Raw genomic sequence first — 22,041 nt, forward strand, 5'->3', positions numbered from 1 at the left:
TATTCAAAAGGTAATATGTTAATTCTTAATACTTAAAAGATCACATCTCAGCACTACAAAGGTGTTAAGGTACTGGAATACAAATCCATGGTAATAGCTAAACTATTCCAGAGTGTAAGTCAAGGCACAGTCTGGGTGTCCATATCCAGTAGGGGTTCCCAGGCTTGGGAGAGAGAACAACCAGTCCATAAATGACAAACTTTTATTATGATATATTTATGTCCCATGTACTTTAATATTTTTAATTAACAAAAATTATTATGTATTTATCATGTACAACATGTTTTGAAAGGTCTCTACACTGTGGAATGACTAACTCGAGCTAATTAGCTTATGCATTACCTCACATACTTTTCACTTGTTTGTGGTGAGAACACTTAAAAGCTACTTTGTTAGCAATTTTTGAAAATACAACACATTTTATTAACTGTAGTTATTATGTTGTCCAATAGATCTCTTGAACTTATTCCTCCTATCTAAATGAAAATTTGTATCCTTTGACCATTTTCAAAATTGTATTTGGTTTTTGTAATGTAGCATTTTATGTGTCATAATCTCAATAAAAGTCACCTTCTTATCCCGAATTGCTTCAGCTGGGAACCTGATAGTCATCATTAATTCCTCCCTGTTTATAATCTCCTACAGTCAACTCCATCGACATGACCAGTTAGGATGTTACTGAAGAAGTCCAGGTGAAAGACGGGTGGGGTGGATTGGCACATTGGCCATGACCAGTCGTGGGACTCTGGAGTCAGACAACCTGGGATTGAATCTCAGGCTCTCCGTTTGCATGTGACCTATGTGTAACCTTGGGCAAAATCCTGTTTCTCTTTCTGCCTTAGTTTCTTCAGCAATGTAACAAGAATAATCATAGTACCTTTCGCAAAGGATTCTTGTCAGTATTAACTCAGTTAGTATGCCTAAGATGCTTAGAACAGCGTCTGGTACATGGTGCTAGCAGTCACTATTGTTTTTGTTGATCTGTTCTTTCGGATTGTAAACTCCATGACAGCAGAATATATGTTTCACTACCATATGTCCAGTTTCTACCATAGGGCCTGACACATAGTGGGTACCCAAATAGTTTTTGAATGCATACATGAAGAAATATTAATTCATCAATATACAGATAAATAAGGAAGGAAGGAAGAAAATAGTGATGATTATGAGCTATGTTTAATAAGCAAAACCAGGGTTATGATATCTAATCACTTTCACAGGATAGAATTATTGATTTATTTTTTGGTTGCTCCTAAGCACTTGGTTGGTAGAAGCTTTCATGTATTGTAACGCTAAACCTGTACTTTTTCAGGGCTGGGCAGTGGGAAGGGGGCTTTCATTTAAGGACATCTGTGCTTTAAGAGTATTTTAGGTTTGTGGTCCAGCGAACATTTTCTTTATTTTAAAGTTGGAGAGACTGGGTGCAGTGGCTCACGTCTGTAATCCCAGCACTTTGGGAGGCTGAGGCAGGCAGATGACCTGAGGTCAGGAGTTTGAGACCACTCTGGCCAACTTGGAGAAACCCTGTCTCTACTAAAAATACAACAATTAGCCAGGTGTGGTGGTGGGCGCCTGTAATCCCAGCTACTCAGGAGGTGGAGGCAGGAGAATTGCTTGAACCCAGGAGGTGGAGGTTGCAGTGAGCCGAGATTGTGCCACTGCACTCCAGTTTGGGCAAGAGAGCGAGACCCTGTCTCTAAATAAATAAATAAATAAATGAAATGAATGAAATGAAATGAAATGAAAGTAAAAGTAAAAAAATAAAGTTGGAGAAATGAGATTCAAAGAAATTTTTCTAAAGTCAGAAATGTTTTCTCATGTCCAATGTGTGATACCAACTTTTGTTATATATTTAATTGTGGGTACTCTTAATATATATGTTTGAGTGTAATTCAGCCTCTATCTGATTGCCAGGCAGCAAATATTTTTTGCATACTAGGCATACCTGGTATGCCAGGCACTTCCATGTGCTAAGGATACAGAGGGGAATTCAACAGATCCCCTGACACCCCACCTCCCATGGAGCTGACAGTTGGACCAGCTTGGCAGACCAACTGTCCGAATGCTCTTATAACAAAGTGTGGCATGTTTACAAAAGAGGAAGCACATAGTGCAGTGGGACTACAAAGCCTTGGAACCTAGGCTAGCTTAGGGAGTCAGGGAGGGCCTCTTGGAGGAAGTGGCATTTAGGCTGTATTTCCCATTGGAAAAAATAATAGTAAAGTTGGGTTTAAATATACCACCTATATAGTTAACCTGCTATTACTGACTGAGAGTCATTGTATATTCTCCTGTGTTTCTTCCAGGGTCCTGAAGGATTTATGTTTGTGTTACATATTTGATCTGCATATAGGTGTTCATGCGTGTAGCCCTTGCATTACAAAATATATTGTCTGCTGGTCTTACATCGGTTCAGTTCTCACTTTGAGAGATACTTAATGGAAAAGTATGGAACACTAGTACCGGAAAGGGATCGCACATGCCATCTCTAGATTCATTTTCTCATTTGCTCTTTTTTTTAAAAAAAAAAACTTCATTGACATAATTTACATATCATAAAATGCACTCATGTATACAATTGCAGTGATTTTTGGTAAAATCACTAAGTTGTGTGACCATAATAATTCAGTTTCAGACCATTTTAATCATCCCAATAGGATCCTTCATGCCTTAGCCCTTGGCCACCATGAATCTACTTTCCATCTCTGTAGATATACCTGTCCTAGACACTTCATAGAAATGGAATTATACAATATGTGGTATTTTTGTGACTGGCTTTGACTGAGCATGTGTGCTTAGTGTAATATCTTTGAGGTTCGTCCATGTTGTAGCATGTATCAAGTTCATTCCTTTTTCTGCTGTATGGATAGACCACATTTTGTTTATCCATTCATCAGTTGATGGACATTTGGGTTGTTTTCATTTTTTGGCTGTTACGAATAATGCTAGTATGAACATTTGTCTGAAAATCTTTGTGTGGACATCTATTTTCAATTCTAGTCTATGGTAGAGTATAAATTGCTGAGTTGTATGGTAAGTTTGTTTTTAACTTTCTAAGAAACTGCAAACCGTTTTCCAAAGTCGCTGCACAATTATACATTCCCACCAACAATGTATGAGGGTTAGGTTTGCCACATGCTCTCCAACATATGTTAGTATCTGTATTTCTGATTATTGTCATTCTAGTGGGCATGAAGTGGTTATGGTTTTAATCTGCATTTCCTGAATGATCTATAATGTTGACCATCTTTTTGTGTGCTTATTAGTCATTCATAATTTCTTTTGGTGAAATGTCTATGCTAATATTTTGCCTATTTTAAAATTGAATTATCTTCTTATTATGGAGTTATATATTTATATATCCTAAATACAAGTTCTTTATCAAATATGTGTCTGCAGTTTTTTCCCCATCATTTTCTTAATAATTTTTTTTTTTCTCTCTTTTTTTAAGAGACAGGTTCTTGCTCTGTTACACAGGCTGGAGTGCAGTGGTGTGATCATAGCTCATTGTAACCTCAAACTTCTGGGCTCAAGTGATCCTCCCACCTCAGTCTTCTTTTTTTTAAATTTCGACTTTTATTTTAGATACAGAAGGTACATGTGCAGGTTTGTTACATGGGTATATTGCACCCAGGTAGTGAGCATAGTACGAGCATAGTACATAATAGGTAGTTTTTCAACCCACTCCCCATCTTTCTGCCCAAGTAGTCCATCATATCTGTTATTCTCATGTTTATGTCCATCTGTGTTCAATGTTTATTTCCCACTTATAAGTGTGAACATGTGGTATTTGTTATTTGTTTTTCTGTTCCTGCCTTAATTCGCTTAGGATAATGGCCTCCAGCTCCATCCATGTTGCAATTTTTTTGTAGAGATGAAGTCTCACTGTGTTGTCCAGGCTAGTCTTGAACTCCCAGCCTCAAGTGATCCTCCCACCATGGCTTCCCAAATAACGTCTTTTGAAGCACAAAAGTTTTGAATTTTGATAAAATTTAAATTATCAGTTTTTTATTTTATTGTTTGTGCTCTTCGTATCATATCAATGAAAAATTTGCCTAACCTAAGGTCTCACAGATTTTTTTCCCCCTAGGCTTTTTTTCCCTAAAGGTTGTATAATTTTAAGCTCATAGATTTAGGCCTTTGACCCATTTTGAATTAATTTTTATGTATAGTATGAGGTCGGAGTCTAAGTTCATCTTTATACATGTAGATATCCAATTGTGCCAGCACCATTTGTTGAAAAGATTGTCCTTTCCTCAATTGAATTGCATTGTCATCCTTATCGAAAATCAATTAACCATAAACATACCATTTTATTTTTGGACTCTCAGTTTTGTTCCATTGAGCTATGGGTCTATCCTTATACCACTACCACACTATCTTCGTAGTGAGTTTTGAAATGTAGAAGTGAAATTTACCCAGCTTTGTTATTTTTCAAGGTAGTTTGTGATCTTCTGGTCCTTTTGCATTTCCATGTATGTTTTAGGCTCAGCTTGTCAATTTCTGCCAAAAAATTTGCTGGAATTTTGATAGGAATTGCATTAAGTCTGTAGATCAATTTGGGGAGAATTGTCATGTTAGCTATATTGAGTCTTCTAATTTATGAATATGAGATGTTTCTCCATTTATTTGGGTCATTTCATTTTTCTCAGCAGTGTTTTGTAATTTTCAGTGTATAAATCTTACATTTTGGTCATTCATTTTTCACAGAATGAGTATTTGTTTGTACAATTTGGATTTATTCATACAACTGGCACTTAGAAAATTCTGGTGAGGTGGGAATCCAGAGCATGGAGAAGTATGGCTTCTCAGTGGTCATAATAAAGAGGCCTGAGACCAGTGGGCAGAAGCTACAGGGAGACAAACTTTGACTCTGTTTAGAGAACCAGTGTTGTCCTGCTGCGAAAAGGACAGACCTGGAAGATGGTGAGCCCCCTCACTGTCGGTATTTAAACAAGAGCTGTATAATACCATGGTGAGAAGCTTAGAGACCATTCGTCCTCATTTCTGACCTTACATTGAAATCAGATATGGAACTTCTTTAAATCCAAATACCTCACACACCTCCTAGACCTACAGGATGAGAAGTTACAGGAGAGACTGTAGGCACCTGTACTTTAATTGGTTCCCCAAGATGACTCTGAATACCACAGTGTAAGACCTGTCTGCTATTGGACAGAGTGTTTTATAAATGTGATGGATAATTGGACTTGTATTGTCCCTTCCAACATTGGCGTTTTGTAGTGGCATGAGATCTGGATAAAATGAGTGTCGGGCAAGTGTAGACATACCTTAGGTATGTAGGAAACACAAGCGGAGGGATTTTCCTTGGACAAGCAGGCAGGACCTGTGGTTCTGTTTGTGGTGGGCTTCATATCTCATTCGGATGGTTCAGTGCCAATGCTGAATCTCAAGCAATTCTGAAAAAATCTTCCTAATGATGCCATGCAGGTCATCTGATTTTAAGTGACCTGAATGCATTGGAGAAATTGAGCAATAAAATCAGTGGCTTGTGTCTCACACCCCAGGTTTAGCCCATGTGGCAGATACTTATTTCCCATTTTAATGGGAATTTTTAATAGTGAGGTTGCTAGCTCCATGAAACCTGTCTTCCTTGCAGTCTTTTAATTCTTATTCAAAGAAAATTGATAGAGTAAGTTTGTTTCCTTTTTGGCCTGTTTACCAGTCTACAGTGCCACAAAGATTGATGATGATACATTATATGATGATACTGTTTTATTACTATCATTATGTGTTTTGCTAAATCCCTGGGAGAATCTTCTAAATAAATCAGCATTTATGCAAGGACAATTATGCCTACCCTTGAAATTTTCCTCTGATCAAAATCCTATATAACTGTAAAATTGCTGTAGAAGTGCTCATTTTACAGGCACCTGGGAAGCTGCTAGAGGGACAAATAAGGAAGTTATGGTATCCTGTGCCTCTGCTGGACAGGAAAACTTCAAAAATGGAGTTCTGTAGCTACTTTTCTAGAGACATTTTTTCTATTTTGCTCCAGCCCACATATCACTTGTCTTCCTAACCTCCATCCCCAATATGCACCATTTTTATAGCAAGAGATGATGCAAAGAAAAATAACTAATTCTAAAGGGCCCATAAAAAGCAGCATTTGTACAGCTTTTGACAGTTTATAAAGGATTTTGACATATGCATGTTCTCACTACATTCTTACAACAGCCCAATTTTAGAAATGAGCAGCAGAGAGGTACTTTGTGCTGGATTGTAGCTAGGTGGAAAGTGAAGTTACCTACACAGGTGTTCTGTCACTGAATCTACCAAATTCTTCTCCATTATGCTGCCTCATTACTACCAGACAAAATAAATATATCAGGAAAAGTTGGTAAATAGCAGCAAATAATGCCTTAGAATTAATTTGTTACAATATACAAAAGCAAACATTTTCAGTAAATGTTTGCTTCTTACACATTTATAAAGCATGGCAAGATAACAAGCATGTAGAAACTCTGTTATTCATGCTCATGGGAGGACATCTGGAATGGCTGTGTGAGAGCTCAATGAATCTTCTTCCCAAAACACAGCAATAAAATTGGACAAAGTTGTCAAAAATAACTAGTCTCTGGAAACTGATGAAAGGTCAATTAAATTGAGGAACATTTATTAAAGAAAATCTACTGAATCTTGGTAAGAATAGTAGATGTCTATGGCATTTAAGATTGCTCCCATCCCTGCCAGATCCCTGTTCTGGATGATTTATCACAGGCAGGTAGAATAGGCTGCAGTGACCACCAGCTCCCATTTCTCCCACCAGCTCCAGAAATAAACCATTGTGTTTATGGTCAGTTGATTTTCAACAAAGGTACCAAGAGAATTCACTGGAGAAAAGACCGTATTTTTAACAAATGGTGCTGGAGCAATTAGATATCCATATACAAAAGGATGAATTTGGACCTTAACCTGACACCGTACACACAAAATTAACTCAGATTGTATCAGAGATCCAAATGTAAGCATTAAGGCTATAAAACACTTATCAGAGATCCAAATGTAAGCATTAAGGCTATAAAACACTTAAAAACATAAGAAATATTCATAACTTTGGGTTAGACGAGTGTTTTTAAGATATGACACCAAAACCACAAGCAATAAAAGAAAATTGACAAATTAGATTTCATCAGAGTAAAAAAAATTGTGCTCTGCCAAAGACAATGTCAAGAGGCTGAAAAGACAAGCTACAGTCTGGGAGAAAATATTTGCAAATCATATATCTGACAAAGGACTTGTATCTACAATATATAAGGAACCCAAAATGTAACCATAAGAAAACAACCCAGTTTTTAAAATGGGCAAATAACTTGAAGAAACATTTCTCTGAAGAGGATATTAGGATGGCCAATAAGTACACAAAAGGATTTTCAACATCATTAGCCATTAGGGAAATGCAAATTTAAAGTATGGTGAAATACCACTACACACCTATTATAATAGAATGGCTAAAATGAGAGATACGGGCAATACTAAATGTTGATGAGGATGTGGAGCAACTAGAACCCTCATATGTTGCTGTAGGGGACAGTGGTTAAAAAATGGTATAGTTGGGCTTTTGGTTTGGTTCCAAGTCTTTGCTGTTGTAAATAGTGCTGCAGTAAACATACGTGTGCATATGTCCTTATGGTAGAATGATTTATAATCCTTTGAGTATATACCCAGTAAGGAGATTGCTGAGTCAAATGGTATTTCTTTGATAGAATGGATAAAGAAAATGTGGCACATATATACAATGGAATACTATGCAGCCATAAAAAGGAATGAGTTCATGTCCTTTGCAAGGACATAGATGAAGCTGGAAGCCATCATTCTCGGCAGACTAACACGGGAACAGAAAACCAAACACCTCATGTTCTCATTCGTAAGTGGGAGTTGAACAATGAGAACACATGGACACAAGGAGGGGAACATCACACGCCAGGGCCTGTTAGGGGGGTAGGTGGAAAGGGGAGGGAGAGCATTAGGACAAATATCTAATGCACGTGGGGCTTAACACCTAGATGATGGGTTGATAGGTGCAGCAAGCCACCATGGCACATGTATACCTGTGTAACAAGCCTGCACGTTCTGCACATGTATCCCAGAACTTAAAAAAAAAAGAACTGAAAACAAGGGCATAATTACTTTGGGAAATGGCTTGCAGTTTCTCATAAAGTTAAAGATATGCTGCACATACGACCGAACAGTGCACTCTGGGTATTTATCTTAGAGAAATGAAAACATGTTCATATAAAAACCTGTTCATGGGTGTTCATGGCAGCTTTATTTGTGCCAGCCAAAAGCTGGAAACAAGCCAAATATCCCTCAGTAGGTGAGTGTTTATACAATGGAATACAACTTAGCAATAAAATGGGATGAAGTGTTAATTCACACAACACTTGGATGAACCTCACAGGCGTTATGCTGAGTGAGAGAAGCCAGTCTCAAAAGGTTACATACTGCGTGGTTCCATGTATTTAACCTTGCAAAGACAAACTCTAGTAATGGAAAAAAACAAAACAAAACAAAACAAAAAACAGTGATTTCTGGGGTTAATAGGTAGGATGAAGGTATCAGTGTGAAGAGATAGTACAGGAGAGTTTTGGGGGAGCGGTAGAACTATTTGGTATCCTTGTTGCAGTGGTGCTTACGTGAATCTATATGTGTGTTCAATTCATAGAACTGTGCACCAAAAGAAAAAATAATTCATTGTATAACAATAAAGCAAAAAAATTTTTTAAAGACAACATCAGAGAAATTTGAAAAAAGAAAAGAAAAGAATAGGTCATAGATTTGGGGAAAATATTTTCAAATTGTATTTTCAATAAGGGACTTCTATCCAGAAAACAAAAGGTTTTTTTTTTTTTTAACCATTCAATAAGTGAACCTGATTTAAAATATGGCAAAAGATTTAAATGGCAAGACATTTCACCAAAGAAGATATACAATGGCCTATAAGCACATAAAAAGATGTTCAGCATCTTTAGGCATTAGGAAAATGCAAATTAAAACTACAATGAGATACCTCTGAACATTTTCTAAAACAGGTATGATCATAAGATAATAACAAGTGCTGCTGTGCACATAAACAAACTGTAACTTTTTTTTTTTTTTTCAAATTTCTCTTGTTTTTTTTTTTGAGGTGGAGTTTCACTCTTGTTGCCCAGGCTGGAGTGCAATGGCACGATCTCAGCTCACCGCAACCTCCACCTGTCAGGTTCAAGCGATTCTCCTGCCTCAGCCTCCCGAGTAGCTGGGATTACAGGCATGCGCCACAACACCCAGCTAATTTTGTATTTTTAGTAGAGACGGGGTTTCTCCATATTGGTCAGGCTAGTCTCAAACTCCTGACCTCAGGTGATCTGCCTGCCTCGGCCTCCCAAAGTGCTGGGATTATAGGCATGAGCCACTGCGCCCAGCCAACAAACTGTAACTCTCATATGTTGCTGGTGAGAATGTAAAACAATACATTTTCCCAGTGTAGTTTAGCAGTTTCTAAAATATTAAACATAGATATATCATATGACACAGCAGTTCCACTCCTAGGTCTTTACCCTAGGGAAATGAAAACATGTCCACAGACTTGTATGCAAAAGTTCATAGCAGCGTTATTCACATTAACAGAAAGAGGGAAGCAACTCAAATATTTATTGATTTGTTCATGGACAAACAAAATATGGTACACTGGTACAGTGGAATACTATTTGACAATAAAAAGGAATGAGGTACCGATACATACCTCCAACATAGATGAACCTTGAAAACACACTAAGTGAAAGAAGCCAGACACAAAAGGTCACATATTGTATGACACCATTTATATTAAAAGTCCAGAAAAGGCAAATCGGTAGAGGCAGAAGGTAGATTAGTAGTTGCCTGGGAATTGGAGTAGGAAACAGGAAGTGACTGCAGATGGCAATGTTTCAAAATCAGATTGCAGTGATGATTGTGCAACTCTGTGAATATACTAAAAATCATTGAATAGTACATTCTAAAATGGGTGAATCTTATGGTTTGTAAATTGTACCTTAATAGTTTCACCACATATTCAAAACAAGGAACAAAAATATTTTGAATGAATTCTCCTTGAAACTAATATATCAATGAATAATGCAGCTGCATAAGTAGCAGAACAAGTAGAACAAGGTATTGAAAGGGCTGTAATATTCATTCTCAAAATCCAAGTCATATAAATGACCCCCAGACCTGAAAAGTCATTGTCAACTGCTGGAATCCATTGGATTCTCTTTATTAATTGAATTAGAAATAGTTATCGCCATCTTCAAACACTGTGTAACTGGATGCAAAATGAGATGCTTTCTTTTCTTGGAATTTCAGATGAAGCTTTAAAACTCATAACAACCCCTACTGTGCTGTAAAAAAAAAACTCCACAGTGGTGGCCACACTGATCAGGTGATCATCTACCTTCAGTACCTTATATAAGAGAAAATGAGGTCTCACTAAAGAACAGTGCACCCACGCACCTGTTCTCCTCCTTAACAAAGGCTTATTAACATAGACATTTAAATATTGTAGCTGATGGATGGCTGTCTAGAATTAAACCTCACCGCGTCCACTTGTTCAGCTGTCCTCCCAAAAGCCTCAGCCACAAAAGGAAAACTGGCACCAGATCAGTGGGAGCTGGTTTCTTTAATGAACCCTTGGGATTTTTAAACCACATATCGCTCTCATGATTATATTCCTTCATCCTACTACCAAGTTTTGGATAAGCACATCCATAAACTACATATATGCTAGTACAGCTGTGAAGTGAGTTGTTTTCATACCCACAAGTTGAAACAGTCTCGAATTTTTGCCCCTTTGGAGTTTACCATCTTGTTTTAAGCCACATCAAATATCAAAGGAATTTCATCCATATTTGCTTTCTGTAAAAGTTCAAAACAATTCTTTCATTAGTAATGTACCTATGAAATCAGTGATTGTCTCTTTATCAGCTAACATTTTATGTGCTGTTTTCCCTGGCCCAAACCCACAGTAGGTTATTTCTCTTTGTGATCTAGAACACTAGGCTGTTAATCTGGTCAAATCATTAGTGCCTCTGTTGCTCTCCATCATTTTTTATGAATACTGAACTTTCTGGAGCTTTCAAAAAAAATCTAATGCATGTTTTAATTCCTTGTAGCTATGACCACTTCACAGTTCCCTGTCAGGATGTCTCCGAGATCCAGCAGATGAAAGTATGCTGTTCATGTTTTCTCCAAGTCTTTATCATTTTCTCACCTAATTACCTTCCTGCAGTTCTAATATCCTATTCTTTCTTCAACTGGAAAATGCCAAATATGAACTTAATATCATGCCATGGAATATAGTGGTAATAAATATGAATCTAAAATGTCTGGGGAGGTACCCAAACTCTACCTTGAGTTAGTGGTATACCCTGTGGCTTGGTATATTTTTGGTCAAAACTGTCAGGATGGTGTTAACCTTACATCTCTGCTGTGTTGTTTTGTGTTGCCATATTTTAACCACAAGGGGGCAGCATCACCACCTTCACTGTCTCCCATCTTTAATATGGGTGCATTGGGCCAGGGTAGAGAAGAAAGGTTTTACAACTTTAAAAAACAATATTCGTCATCTGGTGATGATTGTAAATATGATGGTGGTGATTACTGGAAGAGAGTTGAAGAGTGTTTCCTGTAATTGAGGAATTTGTCTACAAACATAAATCCCCTCTTTTGTGAGAGTAGTATTCATGGGGACCTTTGCTAGTACGCTTCAGTCTTTCCATTAGCTCTGCTAATAATCAGGTTAGAAAAGTCAAGAAACAATGAGTTACATGAAGCAGGCTCTGATTTTTAGGAGAAAGATAGTCTGTAAATGACTTATTTTGGTTTCCTGATGACATTTAAGTTCAATCATGTTCCAGGTAGCCGCCTCCAGATGCTGCAGATCATCCTGTATTATGATGAGTGTTGAAGGGCTCTAGAGTCATCTTTGTCATGTAAAACTTCATCAGAAAATAACTGTCTAACCAGGGGGTGAAATAAGACTAAAAAGCATCACAGAGTTCATCTAGAGTGGAGGGAGGGCCCCCCACAGAGCCCTGAACAGCTCCACTGCCACCAGTCTCATTACCATGAGACCTGCAAAGGAGCCACTGCTGCCACAGCTGGTCCCAGTCACCATCACTGTGTCCGCAGACATGAGCAGTGAGGCTGAGACACTTGGCATGACACCATGGGCAGAGGCAGAGGGAGTGGCAGCCTGCGAACAGGACAAGAAGGTTATCCCAGTGAAAGTTTGGGAACAGTAAGATGGTTCAGTGTAAGAAACATATATGGTTTCACCCACAGGAATGACACTGGGTGAGATGTATTTGTATGCCAGATTGTCATAAAGAAGAATAACCCCCAGGAAGCACCCTGGCAGTACAGGGGATAGAGAAGCTGTGGAGTTCAATGTTGAAGGAGAAAAGGGTACGCAGGCAGCAAAGATTGCAGGCCCTGGTGGAGTTCCAGTGCCAGGCAGTATAAATACAGTAGACTGAAGCCATTATAGATGTTATCTGCACCATGGGGGTCTTCCACACGGTCACCAGCACAATTACCAGAACAATGAGAGTGGGGAAAAGAAGGATTGGAGAGTGCCCTTCAACGTCAGGCCTTACAGCACACGGAAGACGCCTCCTCCCTTGGAGAGACCCTCTGAGTGTTGACTTGTAGAGACAAGTGATGGAGGGTGCTGACGACCAGGGTGAAGGAGAAGAGATAGGTCAGTGAGACAGATTACGTATTGGGGTTACAGACCACAAGTCTCCAGGGCCCCTCCTCACCTAGAACAGTAATGAAGACCCAAGGCCAGCAGCCATGTCAGTGTAGGCACCTCCCCAACTTCAGTTACCAGCACAGACACCCAGAAAACCCTAAACCACAAGATGGTAAAGAGACTGCCAGCTAGGAAGTCCGTTGCCAAGGCCGAGCAGAGCAGGGCTGAGTAAGTGCCAGCTGACCATCTCTAGTGTCATCTGGTTTATCATCCCACAGGAAGAAATGAATATAAATTCCAGCAATAAGACCTGAACAAAAGATTGGCTCTGAAGACCTTAAATGCCTGCTTTTGGCCCATTTACCAGACAGCTAGCACTATCTGAGTTATGGAGTTTTCATTACTTTTCCCTACAGACATCTCTTTTTGGTAATGATAAATATGTTTTTTAAAATATGTTCTTTTAAAAGGTCTGGGGCCAGGCATGGTGACTCACGCCTGCAGTCCCAGCACTTTGGGAGGCCGAGGCAGGTGGATCACCAGAGGTCAATAATTCGAGACCAGCCTAGCCAACATGGCAAAACCCCATCTCTACTAAAAATACAAAAATTAGCAGGGCCTGGTGGCGGGTGCCTGTAGTCCCAGCTACTGGGGAGGCTGAGGCAGGAGAATTGCTTGAACCTGGGAGGCGGAGGTTGCAGCGAGCTGAGATTGCACCACTGCACTCCAGCCTGGATGATGAAGTGAGACTCTCTCAACAATAAATAAAATAAAATAAAATAAAAGGTCTGGTTTTTCTTATATGCCTTTAAAGGTTTTCAAATTGTTTCATATCTGGTCAGAATGAGATTATTAAGAAACTCATTTTTTAAGTTGTAAAAAAATCAAGTTATTTTATTACAAGTCAACAAACTGCAATTATCTGTTAATATGGATCTATAATAATGATAATAATGCAACACAGATGCAGATTTTGGCTTAAAGAACTATGTTTTTCTAGATTTTATATTTTAATTGTTATTCAACAATGTCTTGTGAGTTCTTACATATCTCGGTGATAAGAGACATTATAGAACATTACACATGGAAGACAATAAACATCGTTCTTTCTTTTTCTCATACAACTTTCTCCATTAATGGCAAAATGAGATGAGGAAGCAAATATGCCATTCTGTCTTTTAATATTTCCAACAAAGAACTGAATTTAGAAAGAAGTCTGAAATTTTCCTCCTAAGAGAATTATAGAAAGTGTCTGATAGTCATTTATGGCTGTTTTTGGTTTTGTTTTTAAATCTTTCACTCACTTTTCCTTGGGCACATCTGACTCATTTTCAGGTCCAGGGAGCCACACTCTTTCCTTATTCACAGAACTGAATGCTTATACGTGATCTTGCTGTTTTTATTTTTCCCTAATGGGAAAGCCCTACTAAGAAGGGTATGAGACTTACATACTTGTAGCTGATGATCTTAGCCATCTCATAGCTACAGCCCCAAGAAGCCAGCTCTCCAGCCCCTGAATCCTGACTGCTCAAATGTACACTGCAGTGCTTCACTTCCCAAGGGGTGTAATTACCTTCTCCATGATACCCAGTGCTTCAAATGACCTAAGCAAAAGAATCCCCCTGCCCTTTCTTCTGATGCGTGGCAAAGCAAGTTACATTTATAGCAACTAGAAATTCCAGTGGCCTGGTCCTTGCTGGCACATGGCAGCAGGACTGGCTTGAGGGATGCTGCTGGGTGAAATGAAAGAGCTCAGCAGTTCTGCTTTGTGCTGTCCTGGCCAGAAAAATCTTTGCTGCTTGTCATCCCATCTTCCTCCACTAGAAGCCTGAGAAATGAGGCATGCTCAGGTGTTAAAAGTGGTCACAGGGCTTGCCGGGTGTGGTGGCTCACACCTGTAATCCCAGCACTTTGGGAAGCCGAAGCCAGCAGATCACTTGAGGTTAGGAGTTCAAGACCAGCCTGGCCAACGTAGTGAAACCTCGTCTCTGCTAAAAATACAAAAAAAAAAAAAAACCCAAACAAACAAAAATAGCTGGGTGTAGTGGCAGGTGCCTGTAGTCCCAGCTACTTGGGAGGCTGAGGCAGGAGAATTACTGGAACCTGGGAAGTGGAGGTTGCAATGAGCCGAGATCGCGCCATTGCACTCCAGCCTGGGTGAGAGAGTGAGACTCCACTCAAAGAACAAAAAAAGTGCTCACAGTGTCATAATACCACCGAAGGTACTGTCCCACCTTGTCCTCCTGGTGGCCGAACAACTTAAATCAGACCAGAATAGATGGATGCTTAACCCTTTCAATCCTGAAGGCCCATGCAGTTAGTTTCTCCTAAGATACATACCCCATGTCGTTTCTAAGATTATTGCTGCATTTCTTAGTTGTTGAAAATCAACCATGCCATTATTTCCACACTTTCTCTATCCTTCCTCAGGCCTGATGAGTTTTTTTTCCCACTCTTTCAGGGCTCATTGTTGGGGTGATCCTGAGGTATGGTACCCCTGCTACCAGTGGCCGTGACAAATCACTCAGCTGCACTCAGGAAGACAGGGCCTTCAGTACCTTATTAGTGAATGTCAGCGGAAAGTTCTTCGAATACACTCTGAAAGGAGAAATCAGCCCTGGCAAGATCAACAGCGTAGAGCAGAATGATATGCTGCGGAAGGTGAGCTGGGGACACTCAGTCATCATTGTCCTGACACGGTTGTTGATTCCCTGACTCGTCTTGACCTTGTGGAGAGAAATCCTTCCAAACTCCTGGATTACTGGTAACATTCCTGGCTCTCTGTTTTGTTAGGAAGCTTTTTGGTCCATGATGAGGAGAAGGAAGAACCAGATCTTTAACTTGAGCCTTTCAGCTAGTGACCTTCGTGGGTTTGTTAGCATCTGTAGCTGAAATGGGTCACTGATTGTGCAATGGGTTTGTATGTCCCCACTCAGGTCGTTTATCCAGCCACCATCTCCTCTTTGCTATGTCTCTTACCCTTCCTGTGGTTTAGGGATAATATTGCTACTTTCTTAAAATAAGATTGATTTCACCTTTAGCTTAATTTATTCAGTATTCACAAGGGTAATTCTTAGTTCTTCACGGTTCTTTTGCTATATCCTACAAATATTTGAGTGCTTACTCTTATTGGTGATTGATGCCAAAGGCTTAATGAATCTTCAGGGGAAGAAGAAGATCTTGTTGTCTTAGAATTAGAGTCCAAGCATTTTCATTTAATGTTGGAGTAGCAACATAGTCCACATGAAAAAGCATTATGCGTCTCCTTGCACGGGTAATTTCCAGGATAAGCAAGAAATCTGTATGAATTGATGTATACTACATTACCTTATAGACCAGGCTTTATCAGAAGGAAGCCTTCTGCATAGCAGTCTTGGGAGACCCAGGTTGTGGGAAGCCCCTTTTAATACAGCACAAGGCTAAGGTATGTGAAGGCTGACAGTGAAAGGCAGAGTGTAGCGTGTGCTCCAGAAATTAAATTCTTGTTGTTTTTGGAATCTAATCCTTAAGGAAAATTATTCTCCACCTGGACCATTAAACATGACCATCTTTTCTGTGTCCCTAATGGCAGTACTCTTTGCTCTCAACTCTTCATAAGAAAGCATGGGGTTTTCATAAACATTCTGAAATTCAGTGCAACTGAGAAAGAAACCCAATGTAAATACCACACTTAATGGCTGTTTGGAAATGGCAGCTTGAGCCCTTCATATTGGATAAGACAGGGGGAAAAGGGAAATGATACCAACACATTTCCATCTTTCAGTTCATAATAGAAGAGGAAGCTGACTTTTGCTCCCTTATCTTTAGAAACCTGTTTATTTAAATCCCCTCTGTTTAAAACTTTGCTGCACAAAGCAAAAGTGGGAGAACAATCAAGGCCAGGATGATTGTTGCTAGTTGAGGGAAAAGAGACATGTTGATGTAGCTTGATTGATAAGGAGAGGATTGAACTGAGTGTCAGAAAACCCTTATGCTAGTTTGTACATTATTGGGTTTGGTGGCATCCAGCAAGTTTCACTGCCTTTGGGCCCAGTGTCCTCATATTGGGTAGGTACTGTCCAAGGCTCCTTCTTATTCTGATATTCCCTGCTTTGCAGAACACTCTTCTTTAACAAGAAGAGAGAATAAAGCATCATTTGAAAGAATCTACTTTTATTAGGCTGATTAACACCTCCAGTTTCTAAACAAAAAAGTTAACGTTTAATAACTAGAATGAAGGTTTAAAAATAATTAATTGAAACACAAGCCAAGTAATTGACCAGCATGAACAAATTCTTTAAAAAGGTTAGCATGTTTATAGCATGCTGAATTTTTTTCTGGATATGATAAAACTTTGCTCTCTAAAAGTTTCAGAGTCATTTGATTAATTTCCCTGTATCAAACCTATAAGAAATTTCAGTTCCTTTAAAGTTGCCCAATTTATGCTGATGTTCAGGAAGCCACTAACATTGCTGGTGACTTTGATTTAGGCTACATCAAGTGTCACAGAAGGCTGGTCACTCAAAAGAGACTTAAATTCAGCACAATTTTGTCTATAAAGGATTCTGTGAGAGGATCCAGGAAGTTAATAAAGAATCACGATGGCATCTTTTATTGCAGTTGAGCCTTTATAAAGGTGTGATGAAAATCAAGATTTTGTTTTGTTTTGTTTTGTTTGTTTTTTTGAGATGGAGTCTCGCTCTATTGCTCAGGCTGGAGTGCAGTGGCGCGATCTCAGCTCACTGCAACCTCCGCCTCCCGGGTTCAAGCGATTCTCCTGCCTCAGCCTCCCAAGTAGCTGGGATTACAGGCATCTGCCACCATGCCCAGCTAAGTTTTGTATTTTTAGTAGAGATGGAGTTTCACTGTATTAGCCAGGTTGGTCTCGAACTCCTGACCTTGTGATCGGCCCGCCTCGGCCTCCCAAAGTGCTGGGATTATAGGCGTGAGCCACCGCACCTGGCCAAGATATTTTTATGAAAAACACTAGCCGGAAGCTTTCTGTGAGTTCTCAAAATTGCATGAAACTGTTGTGTCTTATTATGTTTTAAAACAGCACAAGCAAGATCATAAGAGCAAAATGTTATGGGGAGAAGAGCATGCCAGTCCATGGGGAGTCATAGCTTCTCCTCTGGGATAAGTCCATGATTTTTCACATTTATGTTATTTGCTCGAAATATTCAAACTTTAGTCAATGGCTTCAAATATTAAGCAAATATTATAGCATGAATTGGAGTTAAATAAAAAATTGGCTTTTTTTTCTTTTTAAACTTTCAGGTAACATTCGATCCAGAAGTATTTTTCAACATTCTTCTGCCTCCAATTATTTTTCATGCTGGATACAGCTTAAAGAAGGTAAGAGGTTTTTGCCAATATTTCTGAAATCATGTGAATCTCTGTGTGAATTTACCTGCATAATTTTCTAGTTATTTTTCTTCTCCCAGATTGCTTATTACTCTGTTCTTCACCCACTCAGAGACTATAGTTGACTTCTCATCAATGATTCATTTCTGTTTTAAAATCTGGAACTCTCATACATTGCCAGTGGGAATGTAAAATGGTACAGCCACTCCGGAAAACAAGTTGGCAGTTTCTAATAAAACTAAAGTTGAAATTGCCATATGACCCACAATTTCACTCCTGGGGATTTATCCCAGAGAAATGAAAACCTATGTTCACATAAAAACCTACACATGATTGTTCATACCAACTTGTAATAGACAAACGCTGGAAACAACCAAAATGTTCTATAATAGGTGAATGGTTAAACAAACAATGGTATATCCATATTGTAGAATACTACTCAACCATAAAACAGAACAACCTATTGATACACCCAATGACCTTTATGGATCTCAAAGGCATTATGCTGAGTGAAAAAAATCCAATCTTAAAAGGTTATATATTCTATGATTTCATTTATATAGCATTGTAAAAATGACAAAATTAAAGGGTTGGAAAACAAATTAGTGGTTGCCACTGAATAGGGATGGTGGGGGCATTGGGCTGGGGGTGCTTATAAAAGGGTAGCATGAGGGACATCTTCAGGGTGATGGAACAGTTGTGTATTTTGATTGTGGTGGTAGTCATGCAAATCTACACATTTGATTAAATGACAGGGAACTATGCACACACATAATACATATAATGCCAGTTTCTTGGTTTTGATATTGTACAATAGTTATGTAAGATGTAATCACTGGGGGAAACTGGGCGAAGGGTACATGAGACCTCTCTGTACTTAATCTTTGCAACTTATGTGAGTCTATAATTATTCCAAAATAAAAAAGTTTTAAAGAAACTAAGTATCCTTATTACTGAGGGTCATCGTGCTGGACAGCAAGGTTGGGCCAGAGGTTCTAGTTATTTAAAATACAAAATACCAGCCTAGGCAACATAGCAAGACCATGCCTCTACAAAAAGTAAAAAAAAGTAGCTGGGCATGGTGGTACATGCCTGTGGTCCTAGTTACTCTTGGAGGAGTCTGAGGTGGGGAGCTTGAGCCTAGGAGTTTGAGGCTGTAGTGAGCCTTGATTATGTCTCTGTACTCCAGTCTGGGCCACAGAGCAAGACCTGGTCTCAAATAAATAAATAGATAGATAAATAAATAAAAACAAATGCCAAATATCTTTACAAATATTTATGGGTGGCTCTCTCCCTCTCCCATTGTGGTAATATTGTCTGAAAATTAAGCCTCCCCAAAGGCAGGTAACAGCTGTGGAACTTGTTTCAGCTCTCTTTCTGAATGAGGACTAAAGGAAACCTTTTCAGTGAGTCTAGAGAAGAGAGATTTTGCCTGACAATAAAACTCAGCAACATCCTTAGGATCTAGAAAATGCCTCCGAAACTGATAAACTCTAGCTAGACCAGTTGAGAAAAAAGGAGGAAAGAAACAAATTACCTGTATTAGGAATATAGGAAGGGACTTTACTACAGACCCTTCAGATATCAAAAGGATAAGGGAACACTATGAACAATTTTTGTGCCAATAAGTTTGACAACATCCTAATGAGATCTTGCCATGAAAAACAACTCAAAAAAAGAAAAATAAATAAATCTGGCAACCCAGGTGAAATGGACAAATTCCTTGAAAGACGTAAATTATCAACCTGAGAAGAGATGGAAAGCTTGAACCGACCTATATTAAAGAAATTGAGTTCATAATGAAAAACCTTTCCAGACACCCGTATGGCTTTACTGGTGAATTATATCAAGCATTTATGGAATAAGTAATACCAGTCTCATACAAATTCTTTCACAAAATAGAAAAGGGAATACTTCCCAATTCATTTTATGAGAGGATGCCGGCCCATCAGGCTGGGTTTTCTATCAAAGTCACTCTGCACTTTTCAGATGGTTTTTAAACAATTTCCAACCAACATAAATATAGTTTACGGAGCATTTGGTATGTATTAAGAACAGATATTCTTTATTTCTGTTTTTACATCCATTCTTTCTAATCTTCACAGAAACTCTGTAAAAAGGTGATGGTGATTGAAGATTAGTTCACACTGCTTCTCCCCCAGGTTTCCGACTCATTGATAAACAGACACAAAGAGTTAACTTGTGATTAAATGATTCATTTATGATCCAAAGTCCCTGGTAGATGCATGTTGGAGTATGTCACTTAACCTTTAGTAATGGGGCTTCTTACACCCTACCTCATGAATTGAGGACAGGTACCCTTTAGCCAGGTCGGTCACAGTTACACTTAAGGAGGCTGAAATGGAGAGATCCTAGAAATTGTTGGGCCTGCCAAAAGCTGCCTCTTTTGCTCACAGCATGGAGGCTAAAGGAGCAAGAACAATTCCCCACCTTGCACAACAAGGTCAAGATTACAAGTCAGGGTCAAACGTCCTCTTCCAGATATCAAGTGACCCCTTCTTACTGCATAACCTTCAGGGCAGGAGGGGGAGGGGGAGAGAAATGGAACATAGGTTCCATCTCCATAATAGGTGCTTGAGGAGCGGAGGCTGTGTGTTTCTGCACACCAGCCCAGTGCATTTGTATACTCACATGTAGAGTGTCCTGCGTTTTACTGATGATGAATCTCAGCTCAGAATGATTAATGATGCATATGAGGTTACATAGATAGTGCGGGACTGAGTCAAGGTTCTCTCTGACTCCAGAGCCCAGAGTTGTTCTTTTGTGCCTTATTGCCTCTGGATTTAGGTTTTCCGTACAAAAAAAGACCATATCGTTTACCTGACTACTCTGGGTTGCCAGGGTCATCCGAATTTGTATGTCATTTACTGACATGTAGTAGATGGGAGATGGTTATTATGGGTATAAATTACGTTATTTTTTACATAAGTGGAGAATTTGGGAACTCTTCTTCAGATCAAATGGGTGATGAGTAATTTGATATTTTACATAACTAATCTTAATGTATAATCAGTCATAGTTGTTTTAAAATGAAACCAAATCATGGATTGTGAAAGCCACTCTGATGGTTGAAAGACATTTTAGTTTTTGCAGAACCTTCCCTTTATCAGCACCATTTTCTCAACAGACAAACAACTCACAGGCTTTGCCAGTTCCCAATCAATTTGTTTTTGAAATACTAGCCTGAGTGGGAAAAAAACCCACTAATTGGTTTTTCTCTGCTCTCACACTATGGTAACCAACACAGAAGACTTCTGTGATGAAATGTGGGAGGGATTTCTCCCTACCAGCAAACAGGCAATCAGTTCTGCAGCAGACACCAGCTGGGTGTCCTCCAGTTCAGTTCTGACACTATCTACCTGGAGCTACTGCCAGATCCCACGGAAGGCTGAGTCCCACAATACTGCCCCCCGCCCCATCTCGGACACCTGTCACAAGTCTGGGACTTCTGACTGCCTGGCTTCAAGTTGGGGTTCCCATGACCCCCTCTTTCATTACATTGCTATAGTGGCTCACAGAACTCAGGGAAACACTCATATGTACCGGTTTATTATAAAAGATATTACAAAGGATACAGATGAAGAGATGCATAAGGCAAGGTGTGGAGAAAGGGGCATCACCATCCAGGAACCTCCATGTATTCAGCTATTTGGAAGCTCTCGGAACCCCATCCTCTTGAACTTTTTGTGGAGGTTTCATTGCATAGCCATGATTGACAACCGTGTAGAAAAGTGATTGGACAAAAGGGGTGTGATCTAATGCTGACAGACTGAGTGGGGAAACCCAGCAAGGCCTGTGTGTTCAGATTCTTCTTGGCCTTTCTGTGTGGCATACCTTCCTCCCCAGTATGGGGCAAGATCCCTTCTGAAATGAGGGTCTTATGACCTACTTCAAAAAGGCAGGAGAAAATTAGAGTATATTTTTAGTTTCTATGGCCTGCCTTG

At 39.3% G+C, this 22,041-nt stretch overlaps 1 protein-coding gene across 2 annotated transcripts in view; it reads left to right on the top strand.

The window, feature by feature from the left end:
* The window catches only part of SLC9A7 (solute carrier family 9 member A7), a 110,774-nt gene that overhangs the window by 61,814 nt on the left and 26,919 nt on the right, over positions 1-22,041 (top strand). For both annotated transcript variants that reach the window (XM_031660949.1, XM_031660950.1), the window contains exons 2-3: positions 15,195-15,394; positions 17,990-18,067. In XM_031660949.1, the coding sequence (XP_031516809.1) occupies positions 15,195-15,394; positions 17,990-18,067 (278 nt within the window). The remainder of the gene's footprint in view (positions 1-15,194; positions 15,395-17,989; positions 18,068-22,041) is intronic.

The sequence above is a fragment of the Papio anubis genome, chromosome X, assembly GCF_008728515.1.
Source record: "Papio anubis isolate 15944 chromosome X, Panubis1.0, whole genome shotgun sequence".
NCBI classification, from domain to species: Eukaryota; Metazoa; Chordata; class Mammalia; order Primates; family Cercopithecidae; genus Papio; species Papio anubis.